The sequence below is a fragment of the Podarcis cretensis genome (assembly GCF_951804945.1).
Source record: "Podarcis cretensis genome assembly, chromosome: 10".
Classification (NCBI taxonomy): domain Eukaryota; kingdom Metazoa; phylum Chordata; class Lepidosauria; order Squamata; family Lacertidae; genus Podarcis; species Podarcis cretensis.
This window is the reverse complement of record NC_137179.1, coordinates 24,317,862-24,342,583: the sequence shown is the minus strand read 5'-3', so window position 1 is coordinate 24,342,583 and position 24,722 is coordinate 24,317,862. Positions and strand designations below refer to the sequence as shown.

Here is a 24,722-nt window from a genome sequence, read left to right as displayed (position 1 = left end):
AAGTGGACATGGCATTTCCATATCAGTGTAAAACATATTTTACAAGGTTTCAGAATTTTGAGCTGCTGGTCTGGAATGCTAGTTAAAAAGGCAAGACCAATATTATTTTTAGCAACAGTTGGACCAACCATTTAGAAGCCGGATAGGACAGAACCACATACTTGACTTGGAGAATCCCCACTTACAATATAGTTGCCTCAATGTGAGTGAAAGCAGCTCTCAATTATAAAAAGTAAAACATCTCTCACCTAACTGATGAAAAATTCAGTTGTCACTTACTTCCTTCAAAGCAATACTCTATAATATAGCCATCTAAACCTGCAGCTCCAATTTGGTCTGGTGGCCGCCATTTCATGGTAACTGTAGTATCTGTTACAGAATCAACTGCCAGGCAGGTGGGTGGACTCGTGACAGCTGGAAGCAAAAAAAGAGAGTGTCTGAGTTTGCAGTACAATCTTTGCTGCATGTTTGCATCAATGTCTATCTGTTAAAGTCCTTTAACATTTTGTTTTGATCTCTTCCTCTTTTGTCCTGTTCCCACACCTTTCATTTGATTTGCACACTTTCTTCCCCTTGGGATTGTGTGCAGTTTTGTGGATCACATTAATTAAAAGTTGCTGCAACATTTAAAAGAAAATGGAGAAACTGACTTAAGACATATCTTTGGTATTCTGATAGTCTGATTATTTGACAACATGTACACTGTATATTATCTACCCACCCAAAGGCACAAAAGGCTTTGAGGGCTCGCTTGGTTTCGAAGTGCCTATGGCATTGACAGCAAACACCCGGACTTCATAGGCAACTCCTTCAATCATCTTTTTGGGCTCAAAAGTTGTTTCTTTAATAAGGTCAAAGTTCAGCCTCATCCACCTGGAACTTTGCTTCTTTTTCCTCTCAATGTAGTAACCTAAACAAATATAAGAAGAATTACAATTACTATTTTTACATGATTACATAAAAGAAAAATACAGACTCTTACAAATGTATACATTCTATTATTTCATTAGTTAAAGAGATGGAACTATCAGGAAGAATATTATTGTTATTTTTTCATTCCAAAAATGTATAAAGAAGGCTCTTCTTTCTATAAATGTACCTTCTTGGGGGTGTACGGTGTGTGTGTATAGTTAATTTAGTTAATAATGCAACATCTCTTTTTTTTTGTTTAACCATCATCCTATTGAGTTTTATTATTTTTTCAAATCTGGCCAATAGATAGTCTTGCGCAGATCAAAAAGCTTGTAACAAGGTGTATATTGGTTGTTCTTGCTTTTGCTCATATTGGAAAGTAGTCTTGGGGTTCCTTGTTATGTTATATACTGTAATTTCCTGTATGGTATCCATTACTACCTTCCAGAATTGCTTTATTTTTGCTCAAAATGCATGTATAAAGTACAAAAATACATGTATAAAATCTGCTTTTTTACGCATCCAGAAATTCATATTAATTTCATAAATTTGCTTAGTTTGGAGGGAGATAAGTGCCACTTGTAAGCAAGTTTGAAAAAAAAGTTATTTGTGGTTTACACTTATTAATAAACATGGTATCATTTTAAGCAGCCAGGTCCAATCATCTTGATCTATAAGGACGTTAGCTGATTAATAATAGTTGATTAATATAAGCATAAATGTAATATCATTGGCTAATGGCCCAGAACTTCTAAAATGAACAAACGTGAACATCACAGAAAGTATTTGTTTGACCTGGACAGCATAGTGGTATCTGAATAAGTCCCCACCCCACATTTCCTAGAGAAAGCAAAAACCACCAGTTAAAATGTTTCTGCTTATCCATGGAATGCCATGTAGCTGAAACACCAGTTTGATTTCTTGTGCAAACTGTCCACAAAGCATATTACATGGCCTAAAGCTATCTATATTTACACTATTCAAACATCTCAAGGCTGCTTTATACATGTTTCCTAGAAACAGGTAATAACTGTTTTTGAATCAAGTGTGGGAAGTACTAAATAATACAAGAAACATATGACTGTTGCTGAAAGTTGCCTCTCCATATCAATTCCTCCTCTCAAATCTTGGTGACAATATGTAGTATATCCTCAGGCTCACTACTCACACCTGCTCTTGAGCACTACCCCTTAATCTCCCCCCCCCCCCAAAAAAAAGTTTTTCAATCATTGCCAGGCACCTGGGACTCAGAACCACCATTTTAATTTCCCAGAATGCCACAGAGCATTGCAACATTGGGGGCATTGTGAGAAAATTAAATGATGGCTCCCAGTCACCTATTGCCAGTTGGATCACTGCTGGCAAAGGCTTGCTGTGAAGTTAGCAAAGTCCCTTGGGCTGTGGTTCCAAAGCACCCAACAACCAGATGGCTGTCAGGTATTTGGAAAGCGCTACGCAAGTGACTTTGTCATGGGGGCAGGACAACCCACCTGTCATAAGATTGACAGGTGGTTTGTCCTGCCCACCTGTCAAAGGTGGCCCAGGCGGGTGGAGACAAATATTGATCTGGCCTACCAGACTGAAAAGGTTTCCCACCTCTGATGTAGAGGAACTGAATGTGTGATGCAATGTTTATCACACTCCAAGTTTCTCTTCTTTCAAAAGTGATAGTCAATAAAGTGAAACTAGGGTGGGAAAGTTGGAGGCAATTACTGTTATGTCACATGCTCTGTTTTTGTTACATGTATCCAGACACACAGAGAGAAGGCTGTGAAAGTTTTTTGCCTGTATATAAAATGGTATCTATAAAGTCATATACACAAGATGAAAATCTCCTTTGTTAGTTCTCAGAAAATTCTATTTTAAGAGACAGCAGCTGGATGTCCACCATGTGGGCACCAACTCAGAGGTTCCCATTAAATTTGACAGTAAAAAGCTAGGAAATATCAAAATAGCTGTGCAGATGCTAGATCTACTTACCTAAGATAGGCGACCCACCATCATATGCTGGAGGTTCCCAGTTCATAATGCACCAATCTTCTCCTACATCAACCACATTGGGTGCCGCAGGAGGGTCAGGAATATCTGTTGCAAGCAAAAATATTTTTATTTCCTTGGATAGCCTCCCCTACTAAACGTGCTGATATTGCTGTACAGTGAACTGTTTATTGCTTATCACTAAAACTGGAGCAAAACTGGAGCAAAAAGTAGACCTTTAATAAACAAACTGCAAAAAAAATATTCTAGACAAGACCAAGGTGTAAATCAGCACTCAACTACAAAGAAGTTCATTGGCAGTCTTTGAAACAATAATTAGTCCACTTTGTACATCATATTAAACCATGCTGCACAAACACCCCCTCAGTGTTCTTCTTCCATTCATGCTGCTGCACCACAGACAAAACAAGTCTTTGAAGTGATAATTATGTCAGGGCAAGCATTTCAGCTTACCAGGCAAAATTATCCCCCTCTCTTCCCCTCGCATGTTGTTCCAGGGGTTCTCCCAACCTTCCCAGAGTCAATTTTGAGGAGGAGACATGCAGGGGGAGGAGAGTGGAAAAAGCCCAATTCCTCAAACAGATGTCCTTGTTCAGAGCTTATTAGTTGAATCCTACCTGGAGTCTGGCTTGTCATATCATCCAAACCTTCACAGAACAGAAGCAGTAAGTGAAGAACAAACCTTGGTTACCACTCATGGTTTGTTTGAAGAGAAAAAACCATGAGGTAAGATTTGGGTGACATATCAAGACATGGTCTGGGTTGTTTTGAGCAATGTGTACAAGCTTTAATGTGACAAGCAGACCAGGCCATTATCTCTTACCTCAGCTCATTTAAAATTTAGTTTTGTATACCACTCAAACACTTTTTCTGAACATTGAACAGCATAGTTTAAAAGCTATTACTTTTTCAAGAAAACAAGCAAAAATCAAATGCAATCATATTAAAAAATAAAAAGCGGGGGGGGGGGCATAAAATCAGTGAGGCTAAAAACTATGGGTTGTATTCCATTTCTACTCAAGAGTAAATCTATTAATGGACAGGATTAACTTAGATTCATTAATTTCAGTGGGTCTGCTCTGAGTAAAAAATACTTGGCTACAGCCCTATGAAGTACTTTGTATATTGAAAAGACCCATAGAAATAATAAATAACAACGCAGAACTAAGTATTGAACTGGAAAGACTCACCAACCACTTTGATGTTGATGTGGGCTGTGTCTTCTCCTGCCTCATTCTTTAGCATTATTCTGTAGACACCTGAGTCATCTCTCTCAGCTGAATCAATCACCAAACAACTGCTGTCTGGGTAATTATCTGCCCGTATTCTGGCTGCAGGATCCATGAGCCACTATCAATTATGCAGGGGAGGGGAGGAGGAGAGAGAGTTTACACCATGGGATTGAAACCACCAGGAGATTGGCAAATAGGAATCAAAGCATGGTATCAAAATAGAAATCTGCAAAGCTAGCCACAAGATATATACAAAAATCTAACAGTAATTTGAATAAGAGATGACAAAGTGCCCAACAGACAGGGCTGGCCAAAAACATTTTGGCACCTGAGGCAAACTACAAAATGGTGCCTCCCCACCACCATGAAGTGAGTGAAGATCTACATTGGGGACATGGGTGGGAGGAGAACAGCAGTGCCTCCTATTTGCCAAGAGGCCACTGAGATGTGGCGGGGGGAGGGGGCTGCCAAGGAGGTGGCAGATCCGACCTCCAAGGAGCACACCACAGCTGTCACTGCTACCGCAGCAGCAGCAGCAGTGGGCAATGCATTCATTGGAGGCTAGATCTGTTGCCCCTGTGGATCATTCCACCTGTGGCTGTTGCTTCACCTTGTCTCATGGATGGGCCAGTCCTGCCAACAGGAATAAACACATGTTTAATGTAGAGCATGTCAATGGATCACACACTCTACAGTACAGTCATACCTCATGTTACGTTTGCTTCATGTTACGTTCTTTCAGGTTACGTCCCCCAGTGACCTGGAAGTACCGGAAAGGGTTACTTCCGGGTTTCACCACTCGCGCATGTGCAGAAGTGCCAAATCGCGCCACACACCTGCGTTCTTTTCATGTTGTGAATGGGCGTCTGGAACGAATCACGTTCACAACCAGAAGTACCACTGTAATGTCCAAACTGGTATCACAACTTCTTTTCAGGGAAAAACTTCAGGGAAGTTTTTAATGTGTGATATTTTAGTGTATTTTTGGTCTCTGTGGAAGCCGCCCAGAGTGGCTGGGGAAACCCAGCCAGATGGGCGGGGTACAAATAATAAATTATTATTAAATTATTATTATTATTTTGGTATTACCACTAGAAGCAGCACTGCAGACCATAGTCCCTTACAAAAGCAGGTAGGAGGTGCTGGGATGGAGTGCAACTGAGAATGAATCAGCCACCACATAGCAAGCTATAATCTGTGCAGTGAAATGAGCATCTACACAGGATGTTTTTAGAACATTATTAACTCTCCACCCAACTCTCTTGCCACACTTCCTCCCATTACACCACCCTTTCTTTGACACACACCCTCTCTCTGCCTTCTGTACAGGTGAAATACATTGTGGGTAGTCCCTACAAATCTGCCTAGTTATTTAGTAGTTAGACTGAGATGCAATGGGCATGAGTGAACTGCAGCTCAGAAGTAGACCACATGACTTGAATGCAGAAGTTCCTGAGTTCAGTCCCTAGCATCTCAGGTAATGAATCTCATGTAACAGTGTGAAACAGAGCACCTTTGGGCAGCAACTGCTGTCAGAGTAAAAATACTGGGCTGAATGGATAAACAGTCCAACCATGCAAAAGGCAGCTTCCTGTGTTCCTATCACAAGCAGCATCACACAGAACATAACACTAGTTGACACACATCTGCGTAACTGCAGTAGGGACAAGACATAAGATATGAGGGACATAAATCCCTCCATCTTCGAAACCTATTGTGAGCTGAGTCACCCAGCACATCACTAGGAGGAATGATGAGATGGTAGGATGACTATTGATTAAATGGTACTCACACTTCCGCTTGAATCCATTGCTTATTCTTTACCCTCTTCTCCCCCCTGCACTACTTCATACAAAATGATAAGTGGCTTTTACATTTTATTGTGAAAATAACCGCAGCAATTATGGAGCTTTTCATAGATTAGGCATCCTCCTGTTTTAAGGACAGGATGTTTAGTCAAGGATGGCTCACTCTTCTGCTTCGGAAGGTTCTGGCCATGCATCTTCTGCTTTTTATCAAAAAGGTCCCAGATTCAGTTCCCAACATCTGACAGTAGGGTTGGGAATGTCGCCTGTCTAGCAAGCTACTGCCAGTCAGTCTTGACATTACAGAGCAAGAGAGACCAAGGATCTGATCCAGTATAATGTGCTTCCTGTGTGCTATATGCTAGGAGCAATCATTTATCACCCAAAACTTAGCTCAAAGTTATGCCACTGTTGATACAGGTTACTCTGCTACCCATATTTTATTATAAAGCACAACAAAATTGATAATTTTTAAAGACTTGACATCAGATTGCAGATATATGTCTATGTTATAGTTGTACCTTGTCTCCTCTGCTCCACATAATCTTTGGAGCAGGCTCTCCAGAGACAGGAATTTCAAGACGTAACTTGGTTCCTGCTACAACTGTCACTGTATTGCCATCACCAAGCCCGTCAAGGTGGATTTTAGGAGGATCTGCAAAATTGAGACACTGAGGAATTTGCACAATGAGAAGAACATTTCATTATGTACAAAGCTTAACAGTACAGAAAGCAGCAGATGAAAACTTTCTAAACTTGTCCATTTCTTTTATGTCTGAATCCTGGAATTGACAAATCATCCCGTCCTATGTGCTCTCCCAAACATTGTTAGCAAGCCATTCATACAATTGGCTCCCTCATCTGGTGCATTCAGAAATGTTACACATTTTTGGTTCTTTCATATGTTATAATCGGGAATATTACAGATTTTCCCCAGCTTCAGTACACCTTAAGCATATGTCTCTTATGGCATACTTATCTTCATAAGACTGTCCTCTGAAATACTGAAGAAGATATCTCCCTTTTAGCAGGTATGGGGAGCCTTTTGCCCTCGAGGTGTGGTTGAACTACAGCACCAACCCAGCCAGCATGGCCACAGGACAGGAATGATGGGAGTTGTAGTTCAGCAACACCTGAAGGGCCAAAGGTTCCCCACACCTGTTCTTAGAAAAGATGGTCCAAACAAAGCCAACCTAAAACCAAAGGATGTCACAGAACATCTCACCAGCCAGGGAAGCAGTGATGCTGCTCTCCAGACCAGAGCCGTAGCTAGGTGTACTTGCACCCCTGGCATAACCATCCAGATAGCGCCTCCTAGCCACAGACAACTTAGCTCTTCTTTTCGCCTCTCCTCCAACCCCCCCTCCCATTCAATTCACCCTCTATTAAAAACTATTTCTTATGAGGCAATAATACATATTTATATTTATGGACATATTTTTAGCCAATTTTGCACACACATACCCCATCGCCTGCGCCCCTGGCGAGGGCCCACCTCGCCACCCCCTAGCTACGGCTCTACTCCAGACTAATGGCCAAACCAGGCAATGATGCTGCATTAGCTCTAAACCTGGACATTATACCAGCTTCCTATTCCACAGATTGTTGGAACCCACCTGAACCAGGAGGAAACCCCAGGTTCTAAGGGAGATATGAGAGTAACAGGTCAAAGCAATTGAAAAAGATGAGAAAACATCCTGCAAGTCATCCCACTGTTCAGAAGTTTGTTCAACTGCAATATTGGCTTGTGGCAGACCTTTCACCTGACCTTGAACAAAAGCAACCATAGGCTGTGCTGTGGTTTTAAAAAGCAGTCAGCCAACAGCATCTGCAGAGTCATATCCTTAACCTAGTCCAACCTTTTCAATGCAGGATCTAAATATAGCCTTCCATATACCTTTTACAATAAATGTTCTGCTCTCTCTTCTGTCTCCTTGTGTTCCAGATGAGTAGCAGTGTTGCAGAAAGAACAACAAGGAATCCAGTGGGATCTTTAAAACTATCAATTCTACTGTGAAAAAAACAAACTTGTTCTCTCTCTCTCTCTCTCTCTCTCTCTCTGTGTGTGTGTGTGTGTGTGTGTGTGTGATATCTTTTTTGTTAGTCAACAAGGTACCACAAGACTCTCTGCTGTTCTTGCTACAACAGATACACATGGTTGACCCTTGAATGTATCTCACTATGCAAGCCCCAGTGAACTGCAGGCATAGCTTCCAGCTCTACCAATTTCCCAGTATGACACAAATGCTCAAATGCAGGAAACAAAAGCAACCACTAGCAAATCATCTAGCTGATCCAATCTCTGCTTTAAGGCCAACAGTACATTATCCCTGTGATCCACGCAGGCCTGCCTCTGAACATGAAACACTTTAAAAAAGGAACAAACAGGAACTCAAAAGTTACCTATAATATGCACTTTGCAGGGGATGTTGACATTATAGGCATCTGGAACAAACATGTACTCTCCATCATCCTCAATGAGTGATTTATCAACAATTAGCCGATGGATTCTGTGGAAAATCAAGAAGGAAAATTTAAAGGAAAAAAATATGCAAGAACTTAAAGTATGAGACCATAAACTATACACTGCATTATATGACAATACAATTCTAATGTCGTATGAATTAGACCCAAATTGTTTCATATTTCTGAATGCAAAGATGAGTTTACACCTACATTTTTACAGACATTTCATACCATCAAGTTTGTAAGAGGAAGAACTGGTGGATGCCACTAAAATGTATGGGTTCCTCCTCCTGTGTGTGCAGCTATAAATGATTTCTGCCCTTTGATTTTCAAATTATGATACCGATACCATTTTTACTATTTTAGCAGCTGGGTGCTCATCTACTCTCCTGAGAATAGAAGAAGCACTCATGTAGCAGCACTGATCTGATTGCTGCTCCCCCCCCCCAACCTAGTTATTAATTTAAAATGCATCAGGAAATGTTAATTATGAGTCTTCCTTTACTCATCTAGTTACAGGTAGGTAGCCGTGTTGGTCTGCCATAGTCAAAACAAAATAAAAGAAAAAAAATTCCTTCCAGTAGCACCTTAAAGACCAACTAAGTTAGTTCTAGGTATGAGCTTTCGTGTGCATGCACACGAAGAAGAAGTGTGCATGCACACGAAAGCTCATACCTAGAACTAACTTAGTTGGTCTTTAAGGTGCTACTGGAAGGAATTTTTTTTCTTTTATTTTGTTTTTACTCATCTAGTTTGCCCCCTTTTTTGGTTATAAATATATGGGTCTTACTTGTTCTTCATAACCAGAATGTCCCAAGATGGCTGTCATTTGAAATCAGCAACCTTTATCCTTGTTGTTGAGCTTTTTTTTTAGTTTTCCCAGACATTTCAGCAATCCGCCCCCCATGCTGCTTACGAGGGCTGAATACCTGCTGGACGTATGGCAACCCTATCTACCTGTAGTAAAGGAATGGCTCCAGGCATTTTTTAACCCTGATATTCAAGGATTACTGTTTTGCATGCCTACCTTCCTTTGTGATATATCTTAATGCGGTCACTGGGTTGGAGAAGCTGCCCATTTTTGTACCACTTCCCTTCTACATTCTCAGAGATCTCACATTTCAAGGAGAGCTCTTTGCCAAGCCTCACAGTCTGGTCTTCCAATGGATGTAGTATCTTAAGTGGCCTCACTTTGAAATAGAGAAATGAGAAAAATTATTGCAGCAGTTCATCATGATCTGTTTATGTCAGCGGTGCTGAACTGGAGCATATCTGGACCACAGGAACCTACTGTGTACATTCACAATGTACAATTTCCAGCACAACTAGAACACCATACCCTACCCCCCACACTTACAGTCAACTTTTAGTTTACAAGATGATTGTCCTCCCGTTGTCATCACTGAATAAGTTGCATTGTCAGCTTTGGTTCCTTCCTCGATGATTAGAGTGTGTTTTTTACCCTCAACCTTCACTTTGTATCGAGATTTACTATCAAGAGGCAGCTCCACACCATTTTTAAACCTGTTCAGGGACAACAACCAAAACAAAAAGGTGACTGTCTGCTGATAAGAACTCACAATCTTTTCTGCTTGGAAATACGCCCTGGAAAAACTTTCTGGTAGATTTGAAAGACATTCTTCTGAGACAAAGGACAAGGCGCACCCCTACCTGTGTGGTTCCACTTGCCAGAAGCCCATCGGACTGGCAGTGGCATCTTACTTCAATAATGGAAACAGGACAGCACACCTGAGAGCAGGAGGCTCACTCAGGGGATGCAGGGCAGGCCGTGTGCAACACAGAACTCTGTCCTCCAGCACCTTGCTTCTGCTGCTACTGTTCCCTGTTCCCACTCCACCCACCAACTCAGCCTGCTGCCTGAAGCACCCACCCGCCTCTATCTAATGGTAGGGTTGTTAAGACAAAAGCAAATATTTCCATAAAGAGGTTCCCCATTAGAAATATAAGCTGACGCTTTCACAATATTCATATTCTCTCTCTCTCTCTCTCTCTCTCTCTCACACACACACACACACACACACACACACACACAGAGAGATTTTATTTTTATATTTATGAGATGTTCGGTTTTTATTTTTTATTGCAATTAGCTTTTCATTGACCACAAATAATGTTTATCTCTGTGGCAGAATCCCTCCCCCCAATGAATAGCTTTTCATGTGATAATCATCATGTGAAAGGGTTGTCTCATTACACTAAAGGTAAAGGTACCCCTGCCCGTACGGGCCAGTCTTGACAGACTCTGGGGTTGTGCGCCCATCTCACTTAAGAGGCCAGGGGCCAGCGCTGTCCGGAGACACTTCCGGGTCACGTGGCCAGCGTGACATCGCTGCTCTGGCCAGAGCCAGAGCCAGAGCCGCACACGGAAACGCCGTTTACCTTCCCGCTGGTAAGCGGTCCCTATTTATCTACTTGCACCCGGAGGTGCTTTCGAACTGCTAGGTTGGCAGGCGCTGGGACCGAGCAGCGGGAGCGCACCCCGCCGCAGGGATAGTCTCATTACACTAGTACTAGTTTATTATTAAAGACATCTCTGTCCTACAAGCTCTGGATTAAAAGTAAATTGAACATAGTTGCAACTTTGTTCCTAAATGATCAGGGTGAGTTTTTTTATCTCCAATCTTCCTTTTTTAAAATAGAGATTTATCATCAAGGGGCAGCTCCATGCCATTTTTAAATCTGATCAAGCTGAACAAGCCATGAGTGGCAATCTAAAAGTTGACAGATATGGCTGTGGTCACTCAGCAAAGATATAGAGCAATCATGAACACCCACACTTTCGTCCTCTTACCATGTTGTTGATGCATATGGCATAACTGGCACTTGGTAGCTTTTTTGTTATATTTTGCACAACTGAATTCAGCAATATGATTTGTCCAAATCCATTTCTCTTAGGGTTTAGGTGTACCTGGACACAATCTTCACTGAAATTGAAGCTGAGCTGAACAAGGAAAGCCTTATTTTTTCAGTGCCAGGGGATGCTCCTTGCATAAACCTTTGCTTGTACAAAACTCCACGTGCACATGCTGACATTTGCACATGATCCAAAGCTGCTAAACTGCCATGTCTGCTCTTTGGAACACCTAAAATTAGTAAATTCCATGGCAGCTTACATCTCCCCTCATGGGCCGCTGTTCCTCTGTGAAAAATTCACAACCTTATGAAATATTCATATGTGGCTCTAGTGAATTACCTCTAACTATTGCAGGGGTAGCTAACGAGCCCACTGGATGTTGTTGGGTCAACTCCCATTGGCCCTCATCATCATGGCCAATGGTTGGGGATGTTGGGGGTTGTAGACCCAACATCTGGAGGGTGCTGCACTGGCTACCCCTGAATTGCTTCTTAAAGCAGCCAACCTTCCCCAACATGGTGCCTTCCACATACTCTGGACTACAACTCCCATGAGCCCCAGCCCCAACTGGGGGGCACCACATTGGGGAAGTCTGATTTAAAGGTATGTTTGCAGCCACCTAGGCAAAAATGCAGCAGGATAAATTGTACAATACACCCTTATACTGACAGGCACTTCATTTCAGGCTAACAAAAGTCCAATCTAGCTAAAATCCATTATGGCCATGCCCAGTTAAAAGCAATGGAACTTAAACTGGGTATGACTAACTTGTTACATTAACCACAACTAATCTCAGCAGGATTGCCCCCCCCCCACAAAAAATATTAATTAAAGAAGGATGTAAGTGGCTTACCATTTCACATTTGCATCATCTTCAGACACTTCAACTGATAATTCTATTTTGTCACCAATATAAGCACTGGTATCGTCTAAGCCTTTGGTCACAATCACTGGGGGCTCTGAGGGGAGAGGAACAAAGAACACTCTGTTTTAAAATCATGACATTAGATGGTTTTGTACATTGCAGCCTCCTTTGAATCAGCAAGATCAAGTTTCCACATCTTACACCAGCTGCAGCTGGAGCATTCTGGGAGCCCTAAGTCTTATGATCCATTGCATGAGCAAAGAAGAACATAAGAGTGGTGAAAAACTGATGGACTTAGACTGGAAAACATGGCATTGTGCAGTCACTATCAGCTGACCTAGGATATTGCACCAGTACATCAAAACAGTGCAGATAGGGAAAAAGTTGCCTTCTCTTCCCCCCACCCCCATTTTCTTTCTTTCAGACTACATGCACTTATTTGTCCGTAGCATTTATTTTTCTTCCAGCTCCCTGATTCTACAACCTGTTATAATAATAATTTTAAAAAGTGAGCCTCTATGAGACATAGAGAGAAGAGGGAAGAACTCTTACGGAAATAATTTTGCCTAACAGAATTTTAGCAAGTAAAAATTCATTTAGATAAGACGAACTGGATATGTTTATCCTGTTTTAACTTCATCACTTTTGAATTATGGTGTTGGAGTAGACTCTTGAGAGTCCCATGGACTGCAAGAAGATCAAACCTCTCCATTCTTAAGGAAATCAGCCCTGAGTGCTCACTGGAAGGACAGATCCTGAAGCTGAGACTGCAATACTTTGGCCACCTCATGAGAAGAGAAGACTCCCTGGAAAAGACCCTGATGCTGGGAAAGATGGAGGGCACAAGGAGAAGGGGACAACAGAGGACGAGATGGTTGGATAGTGTTCTTGAAGTTTGACCAAACTGCGGGAGGCAGTGGAAGACAGGAGTGCCTGGCGTGCTCTGGTCCATGGAGTCACGAGGAGTCGGACATGACTAAACAACAAAAACTTCATCACCCTTTAGCTCTTTTGGGATTGTTATGTGTGTAAACTATTCAGATGTTAACCCCCCCCCAAAAAAAATATTTTTAAAGCCATATGGTCTCTTTATCTGCAGTTTTATACCCCTGACCTTTCAGAGACAAACCCCACAATGCCTGCTGGAGACCCAAGTGAGCTTAAGCTGTTTGGTGATGGGAACCAGGGGAAAACAAAGACTTCCACCTGGTGGCAGTGGAAAGGTCATGGGAATGGAAGAGCAAATGAGAAGGGGAAACTCTGTTTGGCCTTGGTCTTCCTTTCTCACATGCTCCAGGGTGTAGCTGGGCACCCATGACTGTAGTTAAGCCATAGCAAGTACAGGTGGCTCATTTCATCTGTTTGAATTGTCATCCCCATGCAGAACAAATAAACCACAAAACTGTGCTATTTCATATTAGCAGAGAAACTGACAGAAACTTTGTAATCTTGCTTACCTCTTACAAAGAGTTCTGTAGAGCATTTCTCATCACCAGCAGTCACATGATAGCGGGCGTCATCTGTGAGCATGCAGTTGTTGACAAATAAGATTCTCTCATTACCTTTGTGTTCAAATATGTATCTGTTGGAAAATGGCAAAATAGCAAACGTGGAATTATGGCCAGGTTTCTAGGAATTGTACAGTGTTCTGTTGATCTAATAGAAGGTTGGTGTAGAGGAAGAACCTATGCAACAGGATGTCTTAAAAAGGTGCCATGTATTTCTCTTACCTGTTTATACTTTCTGCCATGGAATTTTTAAATTGATTTTTTATAATGAAATTTGCATGCTGCTTTTATTGTTCTATAATGATGGTGATGACGATAATAAATAATAATTATTTATCCCCCCCCCCCAATCTGGCTGAGTTTCCCCAGCCACTCTGGGCAGCTCCCAATCGAGTGTTAAAAACAATACAGCATTAAATATTGCATTATTATTGCATTTTTAATGGATTTTTATCTGTAAGCCATCCAGAAAAAAAACTGTTATTGGGAGGCATAGAGGTGGTGTTAATTTAAAAAAAAAGCAATTAGCCTAAGTTTATGGTAGGGTTGTAACCATTGCTGCTAGTGGTGGTGTGGAATTTAACTATTTCCTTTTCTGCTACAGATTAGAGGAAAGCCCTCCACAAGTGTCAACAGTGAATTGACACACCCCAAAGCAAAAAGTTTCAGAAGAGAGATTTTCCCCAAGACCTATTGCAATTATTAATAGTTATCAGTCGTCATCCCTCCACCCCATGGCTTATTTCTTTTGCATTTTAACACCTGTATGTTAATGTATGTGGCCCTAAAACTATCAGAATACATTATTTCTAGGAAGCTGGGGAAGGATTATTGCAAACTACAAAGTTAAAGAGGCCCAAACAGAGCAGTCTCTGAAACCCTAGATTAGTGAAGATGGAAATAACCTGTAACAGGAGCCCAGGTTTCATTCCAGCACTCTTGTCATTTTTTCAGAAAGTACAATAATAGCTGGGGCAAAGGAGCCAACATTACTGGTAGGCCAGATGGCTCAAGGGATAGGTAATGGGATATGGAGCCTTTCACCTTGAGGTCATGGGTTCACATTGGTTTCAGGTCAGTAATGACCAAAGCTCATTAGCATCTAACAGCTGCTTGGTGGCCCGAAAAACACAAAGTAGTATCTTCAGTTGATCTGGCTTCTTGAGAGAATGTACAGGCCTTGGGGAAGCAGGCAACGATTATGAACACAGACTCTACTCCAGTGACCCAAACTCTTCCTCACGACTTTTCTTCCTTTCTGTCCTAGGGGGCTCATTGTTCAGAGTGGCTGGCAATGGCAGAGGTAGAGAGAGTTCCTGGACACATCCAGTCCTCAGAAGCATCTCATCCTCCTGCCACAGGCTCTGCTTGTCAATATATAACAGACATGGATATACAAGTTTGCAATTTATATACTTGACAGTATATGTCAACAACATACTGCAGAATACACCTGCAATAAAACACCCAATTCTCTTAATTAAGGATATAAGAACTGAATATGAAACATTGTTTAAAGCTGCGTTTATGGGAATACTTACTTTCCACTTGGACGTATTTCTTGCCCATTTCTATACCACTTGAGTTCCACCGTTGGGTCAGCCAGCTCCACTGAAAATCTTACTCTACCTCCTTTATCCACTTGATATGCAGGATCCAGAATCTTAGCAAAAGCTGTTGGGTGATAAAAATGTTGAAGTGGAGACACACAGAAAGAAAATATGTGGAATCCCATACCCTGTCATGAAACTTTACAACGTCAAAAGGTGCCTTCATACTGTTGTTCAATGTGGATTGTAAGATTCCCATACCTCCATTGTCCAGACGACATTCTCCTTCATATCACAGACTTCCCACATTTTCATCTCCCTCAATCCAGATTTCCTCACACTCCATTTTGGAGCATCCCTGGCATGAGACAATCCAGACTGAGGTCAGAGAAAGTGTGGGAAGGCAGTGATTTGGAAGAGATTGTCATATGGACAATAGTGAATTAATGGAGATACCCATTAGGATAAGCCCTGAAAAATATGGAATAATCAGCCATTCTGCTTAAGGTGTTTCAAATGGTAAATTGCTGTTTTTAAAATGTGTTATCTTGCTCTCAAATCCTAGAGTTAAAATAAACACAAATTCTGAGTTGTCTGACCCCCCAAAACTGTACTGTAGCTTTGCAGGTCATGAAGCCTAGTTACCATAACAGGCAACAGGGAGATAATTTAACAAGCCTGATTTCCCCAGTGAGAATTAAGCCATACTTGGCGAAACTCTTCATATGCCTCAACTGTTAAAAATATGACAAATTCCTTTGAAACTCCTGGTTCCTTGCTGTCATGGAGCTCCCTTTGTGCCCACGACAGGGTGAGGAGCAGGGAGAAGAAGGATTGAAAGCATCATTTGGCCAGTTGGGGTCAGCTTGTATCATGGCGGCACTAGCCAATCTACACTCACGGCCAATCAGAAAGCAGCACGTGGGAATGGGGAGGTGTGTCATTAGATCAGAGTGAACCAGAGGTTCTCCTTCCTGGTCTGCTCATTAAATGGTTGGGTCCTCCATGGACCCAGCCAATGCAAAGCTTGTGTGTGTGTGTGAATTCTTCACATGGCTCAATTGTTAAAAAGAGAATGGCTCTCTTTAGGAAAGAATTAGAGACCTTGTTATGAGGGCTGCAAGACTAATTCCTGTCTGCGAGAACCTTTTAGGAGGAAAAGTGTCACTTGTATTCCTTGGCAGATGTGAAACAGCTTTTACTTGCTTCCCCTACCTGCACTTTTCTTTTCTTCCCTGCGGGTGCGCTTCAGACGTTTCAGCATGCCCCTCAGGTCAGTGATTCCATACTGAAAGGCAATTTTCTCATAGTCATTGGGGCTCGCACTCTTCAGGATCTCCCACACATCTACATCAGGCTCCTCAGGCTCCTGCTGCTTAACCTCCCTGATCAGAATAAGAGATGGGGGAGGAAAGGAGAGAAAAAAGAAAAGATGTGCCAGAAGTTGGCGTCATGAAGAAGACACATGTGAATTCAACTCCCAGTGGGATATGTTGTTTTTGTTGTTTTAGATAAGGCTAGTGATTTAAGTCAAAGGCTTAAGGGCGTGCCTGAGCTAACAAGGTTGGTTGTACAATCAAACGTCCTTATTCAACAAGGGGAGAGAAGTAGCAGGATGTATACTTACCCCTGTCTTCAGAGGGTAACATTTTACAGATCTTGAGTTAGACTTTTGAATTCAAACTGTGAGATTTCACCTGAAAGAAACTGGACTTCTGCACCAATCTATTGTTTTTCCATGTGTGGGCTTCAACTGATGGAAAGAAAACTGTGAGATGGATTTTGAAAAATATAATTTTTTAAAGGCCTGGGATTAACAGGAAGTAGCCTATTGGGTCAGGCCATAAACAAAGGAGGCATGTTGAGAATTTTACTATTAAAGTTTGTCTGATTATTAAGAAATATTGGCATGTCAGGGTAGCAGCTTACTGTGAACAGGCTGATTGCTCCTGCTTTTCTCCTCCCCACTAGTGAGTGGAAACAGGAAATAGTGTCCCCGAGTTAGTGTTAAATCCAAACCAGGGAGAGTGGTAATCCAAGCACAAACATTACCTTCAGTTCATGATCCCCAGTTCATATGTAACATTAATCTACTGATTGTGGTTTGTTGCTCCCACTTGTGGAGAGAAGCAAATTGAGAGTGATCTGCATGTTGACTGGAACTATTAACCATGGTTTGCCATGATGTGTGAACATACCCATTGTCTCAAAAAGGAAATTTGTAAAAATTATCTGGTAGCTTAGGGCAACAAGTTGCAAAGGCACCAATGTTTCTTTCCTTAAACAATAACTGGTCTTTCCCCCACCCCATCAAAAATAACTTTTGCAATAGCAATGGGGAAATCTACAAGGAGAGTAGTTTTAATATGAGCCTTGCCTGCCACTTGGTCAGATTTTTAAGTGCTCCCAGAAATTTGTGAATGAAGATCAGTGTGTCCTAATACTTCAAGGTTACACCCCACCACACAAACCATGTAATTTCACTACAGAAGGCTTGAAAAATCCTCTTGGCATAAAGAGAAGTGGTCAGATGAAATCTCCTGAGGTTACTACAGCTCCCATGCTGTCTGGAAGTTGCACGCCAAAACATCTGGAGGATACCAGGTTGGCGAACGATAATTTTCTCACTGTGAAAAGGTTGCCATGATTGGTAATGTCACCTGTCATTTTCACCTGAACTGGCTGCTCACACAGAGCACCATTCTCAAATGAATTATTTATCTCCGATCCAATACAAAAGCAATGTTAATAATGTGAAAATGAATGATAACCTTATGGTGAGACTACCACATGGAATATATTGAGCCTGTGTCTTAAATAGACTGATTTTAATTTGGTAGCAGTAAACATTAACGATAATAAAATTATGATGATGATGGTGTAGGCAGTGTCTTTTTCATTTTAAAAAATGGAACCACTAAATTATTGGGGTGAGGAGGAATACTTTGCCTTACAGTAACATTTTATAAAGATCCTTGGCCATTTTTTGTAGATCCTAGCAAAATGTTCATATAATGTACTGATATGAATCAACTGTTGTGAATGGGTTTTATGGCATTAACAATATTATTTTAAGTGTCTGTAAGAGAATACACACTGTTAACATATTACGGGTGTGGCTTTATGATATAGCCTCTTATTTCACTTTTTTCATGCTTACAGTTTATAAAGGTCAGCTAAAAGGTAAAGGTAAAGGTACCCCTGCCCGTATGGGTTGTGCGCTCATCTCACTCTACAGCGCTGTCCGCAGACACTTCTGGGTCATGTGGCCAGCATGACAAGCTGCATCTGGCGAGTCAGTGCAGCACACGGAAACGCCGTTTACCTTCCCGCTAGTAAGCGGTCCCTATTTATCTACTTGCACTTTAATGTGCTTTCGAACTGCTAGGTTGGCAGGCGCTGGGACCGAGCAACGGGAACGCACCCCGCCGCGGGGATTCGAACCGCCAACCTGACAATCGGCAAGTCCTAGGCGCTGAGGTTTTACCCACAGCGCCACCTACTGCAAAATACTTCTGTGTCAATGAGATTCTACCTTTCCAAAGGTCATGGAAAAATGCAAACATATCCAAAAGCTGACATGCATTAAGGGGATGAATTCTCATTTTAATAGGCTGGTCATCCTAGCTGTGGCAACTCCTCTCAGTTGCACATGCATCAACAGGAATCAAGATGAGAATGTTCCCCTTTAACATTCATTAGGCAGTTGTTGAGAATGAGGATTGGTGCGTCCTGATTTTCAACCCATTATAAGAAATACTCATCCACCTTCTTCATTTACCTTGTTCAACTGAAGAACAAATCCTTGAGCAAACAAACTTTGTCCTGAGGATGAAATAGCTGAGTGGATAATGGGCATGAGACATGTTGTTGTTGTTAGTCACTTTTCTCAAAGAGTGACCCTAAGTGACTTACATTCAAACCAATTAAGAACATCCAATAAAAATATAAAAACACAGCTTAACAGCTACAAGGCAAGACTTACAGAACCTGCAGAAACAGGCCGCAATGCCACCTTTCATCAATATGGATCTTTTGTTGCATCTTTTATTCTATCTATCCTATTGTCTGTGGATCTTTTATCCCATCTTAGTGAATGTATTGTTAAATATATATATTTTTTAAGGTCAGTTAAATACTTCAGTTTTCTTCTTTCTTGGAATTTCACTTTGTTTTTGCAGAAATGAACGTTCATTACATCCAAGCAGTTAAATCAAGCCACTTTCTGAAACTTATTGTTTTAGGGAATGACAGGCCCAAGTCCAGCTGTCACTGCGATTCAATGGATTAGCGTACCATTGACAGTTTAGATGCATTGCACCTGGTCATTAGATGTAAGACAAACTCTCAGCCTTCAGGAATGCAGTCATGTGTTCTAACTATTTGGCTGCTAGATGCTAACATAAGCTGCAATGTAAATCTGACATCCTTCCATGTAAATTGATTTGAGCTGAAGTCAATGTCATTCAAGAGGCTTAAGCAGTTTATATATTCCAGTGTATTTCAACCTAAAATCTGCAGAGTCAGCATGTATAATACGAGCATTCAGATTTTTCCTAAAGGGTTTACTGATGAAGAATTAAGTGCCTTCAGTACAGCCAGTGAAATAAAGTTTAGCATGACAAGAAGCAAATAAATGAGGAGTTGTTTAAGTAGCACTTATGGGAATTGTTCCATCAGTCTAAGCTTTATACCTTGCCAGACAGAATGATCCTTACTCCCCTTCCTTCCATGTGCTCTTCTGGGAGTTCTCCTGAAAGTCAATTTTTTGGGTGGTGGGGCATGGAAGAAAGCCATGTTGCACTAGTGGCTTTCACTAGTTGGGACTCATTAGCTGAATCCTTCCCACAGTTATGTTTTCTTAAAGCAGTTAGGTGTAACTTAACTATGCTGTATATAAAGCAGGACATGAAAACCTATTCTAATAAACATGATTCTAAGTGATGAAATGAAACATGATTTCTTAGCAATGAAATAAAGTAATCAGATTGTACTGAAAGTCTGATTTGCCCATTATCCACTCAAGAGTTACATTTCTATACATCTATATGCATACACACATATATATCCATATACAACACAACAAAATTATTGTAGCAATAATACTGATAATTCCACACTATTGCCAAATTCACTAAAACTTTTCCACACACCAGCTGTATATTAGTAGGAAACATCAATGGGAAATCAAACCAAGCCAATGCATTTCCATATGTAGATATAGATATATCTACTAGTATTAATATAAATATTACAATGAATGCATGCCAAACTGAGGATCCTAGTTAGGGAAGAGAAAATAGAGATCTGGCAAGCATGAAATAGATTTTTTTAAAAGTGTTGTTGTTGTTGTTGTTGTTCAAATAACATCTAAGCATTTACTTGGATCAACTTTTGAACCATAGTCAGTTCATGTTTTGAAAACCCATCTTCCAGAAGCCAAACTAAAATTGCATTTAAACACAGTGTGCAACTATATATCTTGTTTTTTCTTAAACTAAATACAGGCATGGGTGAGCCTGATCTTCACTGCAAAGGCAGTTACTGGAAAGGAGAGCCTTGACTCTAGTCAGTGATGCCTGCATGATAGACCTGGGAACTCACTCTATGATTCCTTGAATTCCATGGAAGAAACATGAGAAATAAATGTAAGAAATAACCTTGCAGCATCCTTTGCAATTAAATAATTGGTTAAATCATTTCAAAATTAATTTTGATTCCACCCTATGTAAATGATATATTAATGGACTATTTGGTGAATTTTATCCATCTAAAAAAAGCTGCCTGCTTTTTCCCTGCTCTTGCTCAATAAACAAAGTTATTCTGGTTCAATCTTGTGACAATTTGATTCCCCCCCCCACTCAATAAGCTCAATAGTTATTTCATTAAGCATATCCTTTTCCCTAGAGAAACTGCCAGAGCCACGTGAGATTTCTCCCAGGCCACCTTGGCTATAGCAGGACCCTAGATTGCCTAGTGAATTCACACTAGGGCTCTTTGAAAATAGAAGAATATGATAATTTTAGTAATTCTGACAAGTGACAATAGGGTGACCTCCTAAGCCCTGGTGACCCAGCAAGAAGAATGACGTCCCTGTTACCTATTTATGAGCTTAGTATGTCATAGTGGTTGGGAGTGTTGGACAAAGACTGTGGAGATCCAGGTTCAAATCTCTCCTCAGCCACGAAGTTTATTGGGTGACCTTGGAACAGTCACTCTCATCCTAACCTATCCCACAGGGCTGTTATGAGGATGAAGTGGGGAGTTGGGAGGGTCATGTGTGCTGTTCTCAGCTCCTTAAGGGAAAGGTGGATGAAAATATAAATATAGAAACTTTTACCAAGAAGCTATCTCAAAAAGGTGGTAGGGCAAATTTCATGCATCTGCAAAACATGGTCCTATGTGGAGTGCCTGGATCGTGTGTGTTGTGCTGTTTTTGGGAGGGTTATGTGTGCCTGCTTCTTGCAACACAAATATAGCTCTGCTTGATAGGTCTGAACAGGGCCTCAGTCTAGTAACCTAAAATGGGCAGAATTGTCCTTGAAGCCTCATGACTAGAACAGGGGACTGAAAACTGAAACCACATATAAAGGACAAGCAAATGTCTGAACACTTGCTCATATTGTTATTCATATCTGGGGATTTAAAGCGCAGCTAGCAGCTTCTTGGATTATTTTGAATTTCAAAAAATGCTTACATGTGCCCTCTGAAATGTTTCCAGTTTTATAATACACTATCAGATTCCACCCAGCAAGTTGCTTCCTAGCCCTACTAGACTTCCCATTTTAAGAGCCCACAGCATATGTGTTTTTCAGACACATAAGAATGCATGCATTATCGGAGCTCAGTAAATCATTTCACATCATTCCTTAGCAGAAGGAGGGTGAGTTCAAGAGCCAAAAAAGCTGCATTACATCTGTGGTCTGCATGCTTTGAAAACAAGTGTTCCAGAGTTCAGTTTTGTTATGGTTTTCTTTTCTTTCTCTTTCTCTCTCTCTTTCTTTCTTTCTGTGGGGGATGGGTGTAGCACAAAGATCAATTGTTTGAATTTCTCATCCCTAGATAGGACATGAGCGGGGAAAACATGCAGGCACAAAACAAACACCAATATACAGTACTGACACCTGCCAGTATGCCCTCATCCCATGTTATAATTTAGTGACACAGGAATGCTTCTCTGAGACACTCCTATGTCATTAAGTCACAATACGGGGCAGCAGCCTTAGAAAGTGTACAATATCCTAAGACTTTTGTGGTTTCTTGTCAACGTGCTAACAGAGTTGGCTTAACTCTCAGCAAAAAAATTACCTTAAGAATTAAAAGTTTATAAACATCAATCAAAAGGAAAGGATGGTAACATTTGGGGGGGCGGGATTACACCTGACGCTTTCTGTTGTGCAAGCCTAACCCATTTCCAATCCACACCTTCTCACTTCATTGCTTGGTTCTCACCTACGTTTCAGGAGACCACTAAAGTCAAGTTCTCCTGCATCCTCTTGTCCTTCACCGCTGTTATTAATAAAAAAAATCAAAATCAAACCTTTGTTTAATACCCAGAGAGTTGGACAACACACATTGCATACACTCTAGATGCCCTACGAACGCAATCAATATAGAGACACGCAAGTAAGAAGATTACATCAACACAAACTTGTATTCTTTTTCACAGGATTTACAACTCCCATTAACAAGCACTTGTGAAAAATGAACACAAAGGTTTGCATTGCACTTGTGACACTTGTTCAGGCAAATTCTTGTAAATCTGCAGATTTGCCTAAATTTGTGTTCCTGTAACACAAATGTGTTTCAAACAGAGTCGGCACAAAGAGCTTTGTTTTTTTACTTCTACCAAGTGCCTACTGAAACAAAACAAAGGGCTTGTGCTGAACTCAGTTGCATATGTAAAACAATAATGTGCATTGTTGTTTATGCTGCATAGAACAATGCACAACCATGTAAAAATATCCAGTAGTGAAGTTTCATTTAAACTTGTCAGCAAGGGGGAAATTTGGAGAACCTATCCATTGAGTGCACACAGTGTGTTGTATGATGTTAAAGATGAGATGGGGTGGATTTAAAAATGTGGATTTCTTTCTAGAATGTTGAGCAATAACAATATAATTGCAATACTTATAGACAGGAGTTAATATACTTTGCAGAGACTTAAGAGTTCCCTGGGCATTGGCATCCTGATAATCTAATCTTTGGGGAGAAGAGAGCAGGTTAAGTAGAAGATTCCTAGCCTCATTTTTGTCTGGTAGCATAATAAGTGGGAAAATGTAGGTAGTAGCCTGATTTGCACATGGTTCTACATCATGCTTTGTTCAGCCAAGGTGTAGTTTGTTCGAACCCAGCTCAGCACCCTAGTTGAGATGACAACAAACCACAATGTGAAGACATGGTTCGTTGTTGGCTTACAAACAATTGCTTGTTTTAACCTTAGTTTGACATTGTGTCTGAATATGACAGCCTGCTTAACCATAGTTTGTTTGACCACTCCATCCCAGATGCTCTTCAAAACTACAAAGGCACAAATCTAGAGCAGCTGGAAAACAAACCAAGCTTTGGTGAAACAAGCTATGACTGGCTTGCTCATCGGTGAGAGGATGCATCACTCATTGAACAAACCATGTCTTAGCATTATGTAGGAACAGGGCCACTGACTAATGAAGAAAGAAAACAAGAGCTGGGAAGGGTTTTCAGTCAGGGAATGGGGCAACAGTGGCCTGCACAATACTCTTTTCGTGTCCCATAGCTATACTTGTCTTTCCCCTGAACACTATTGCCTGTCTAAACCCCTTCTCTATTCTGTTCCTTCCCTCCATTCCCATTTGTCACTCCTTCCTTTGCTAAAACAAAACAAGCACCAAATTCTCTAAAATTAATCTTGGAAGGAGAGCAAATGAGTTAAGTTGCTTGATTTGTCTCATTTATTCTGAAATCAGGATTTGGGATATCCTGGAACAGAACCCAATTTGAGAGGGGGAGGATGGATGTTAGCTGAACTGGGTGGATAGTGGTCGATACTGACTCCCAATAAGTTCAGGTGCTCAACTAGCTTTCTGCAATTACCTAGGGTCTGATGCCGTAATATTGATTTATTAGTGCAGTGGAAAGCATTAACATATAGGAGAAATAATATTTAACCAGAAACTTTTAAAATAACTAGGGCATCAATACATTTAGAGTGACATATGCTTAGATCTTGTCTGTAATTTGCCAGGCTCCCGGTCTTCTTATCTTTCAGCAGATGGAAAAGACTTTAAAATATAAATAAAATAATATAATAAGGAATGACCTACTATTTTATGATGTCTCTACTGATGTTTTATGATTGCTTTGCACCTGACTTCTATCTGGCTGAGTCACTGCAGCATACTGGGGTGGGGGGGCCACAGTGAGTTTGCCCCAAGGCAAACACACCAGATGAACGGCTGGCTGTGTTTGGACATAAACACCAAACCACAGAGCAGTACTACAGGAACAAGCCTAGCTGATCTAGGCTTGTGCA

At 41.0% G+C, this 24,722-nt stretch overlaps 1 protein-coding gene across 11 annotated transcripts in view; it reads right to left on the bottom strand.

Moving 5' to 3' along the window:
• MYBPC1 (myosin binding protein C1) overlaps positions 1-24,722 on the bottom strand; it is a 99,868-nt gene that overhangs the window by 31,923 nt on the left and 43,223 nt on the right. For all 11 annotated transcript variants that reach the window (XM_079992225.1, XM_079992230.1, XM_079992222.1 and 8 more), the window contains 13 exons: positions 22,664-22,720; positions 16,427-16,596; positions 15,203-15,335; positions 13,611-13,735; positions 12,142-12,247; positions 9,771-9,937; positions 9,441-9,603; positions 8,351-8,457; positions 6,469-6,602; positions 4,101-4,260; positions 2,893-2,997; positions 722-910; positions 280-414 (listed from right to left, as the gene is read on the bottom strand). In XM_079992225.1, the coding sequence (XP_079848351.1) occupies positions 280-414; positions 722-910; positions 2,893-2,997; positions 4,101-4,260; positions 6,469-6,602; positions 8,351-8,457; positions 9,441-9,603; positions 9,771-9,937; positions 12,142-12,247; positions 13,611-13,735; positions 15,203-15,335; positions 16,427-16,596; positions 22,664-22,720 (1,751 nt within the window). The remainder of the gene's footprint in view (positions 1-279; positions 415-721; positions 911-2,892; positions 2,998-4,100; positions 4,261-6,468; positions 6,603-8,350; positions 8,458-9,440; positions 9,604-9,770; positions 9,938-12,141; positions 12,248-13,610; positions 13,736-15,202; positions 15,336-16,426; positions 16,597-22,663; positions 22,721-24,722) is intronic.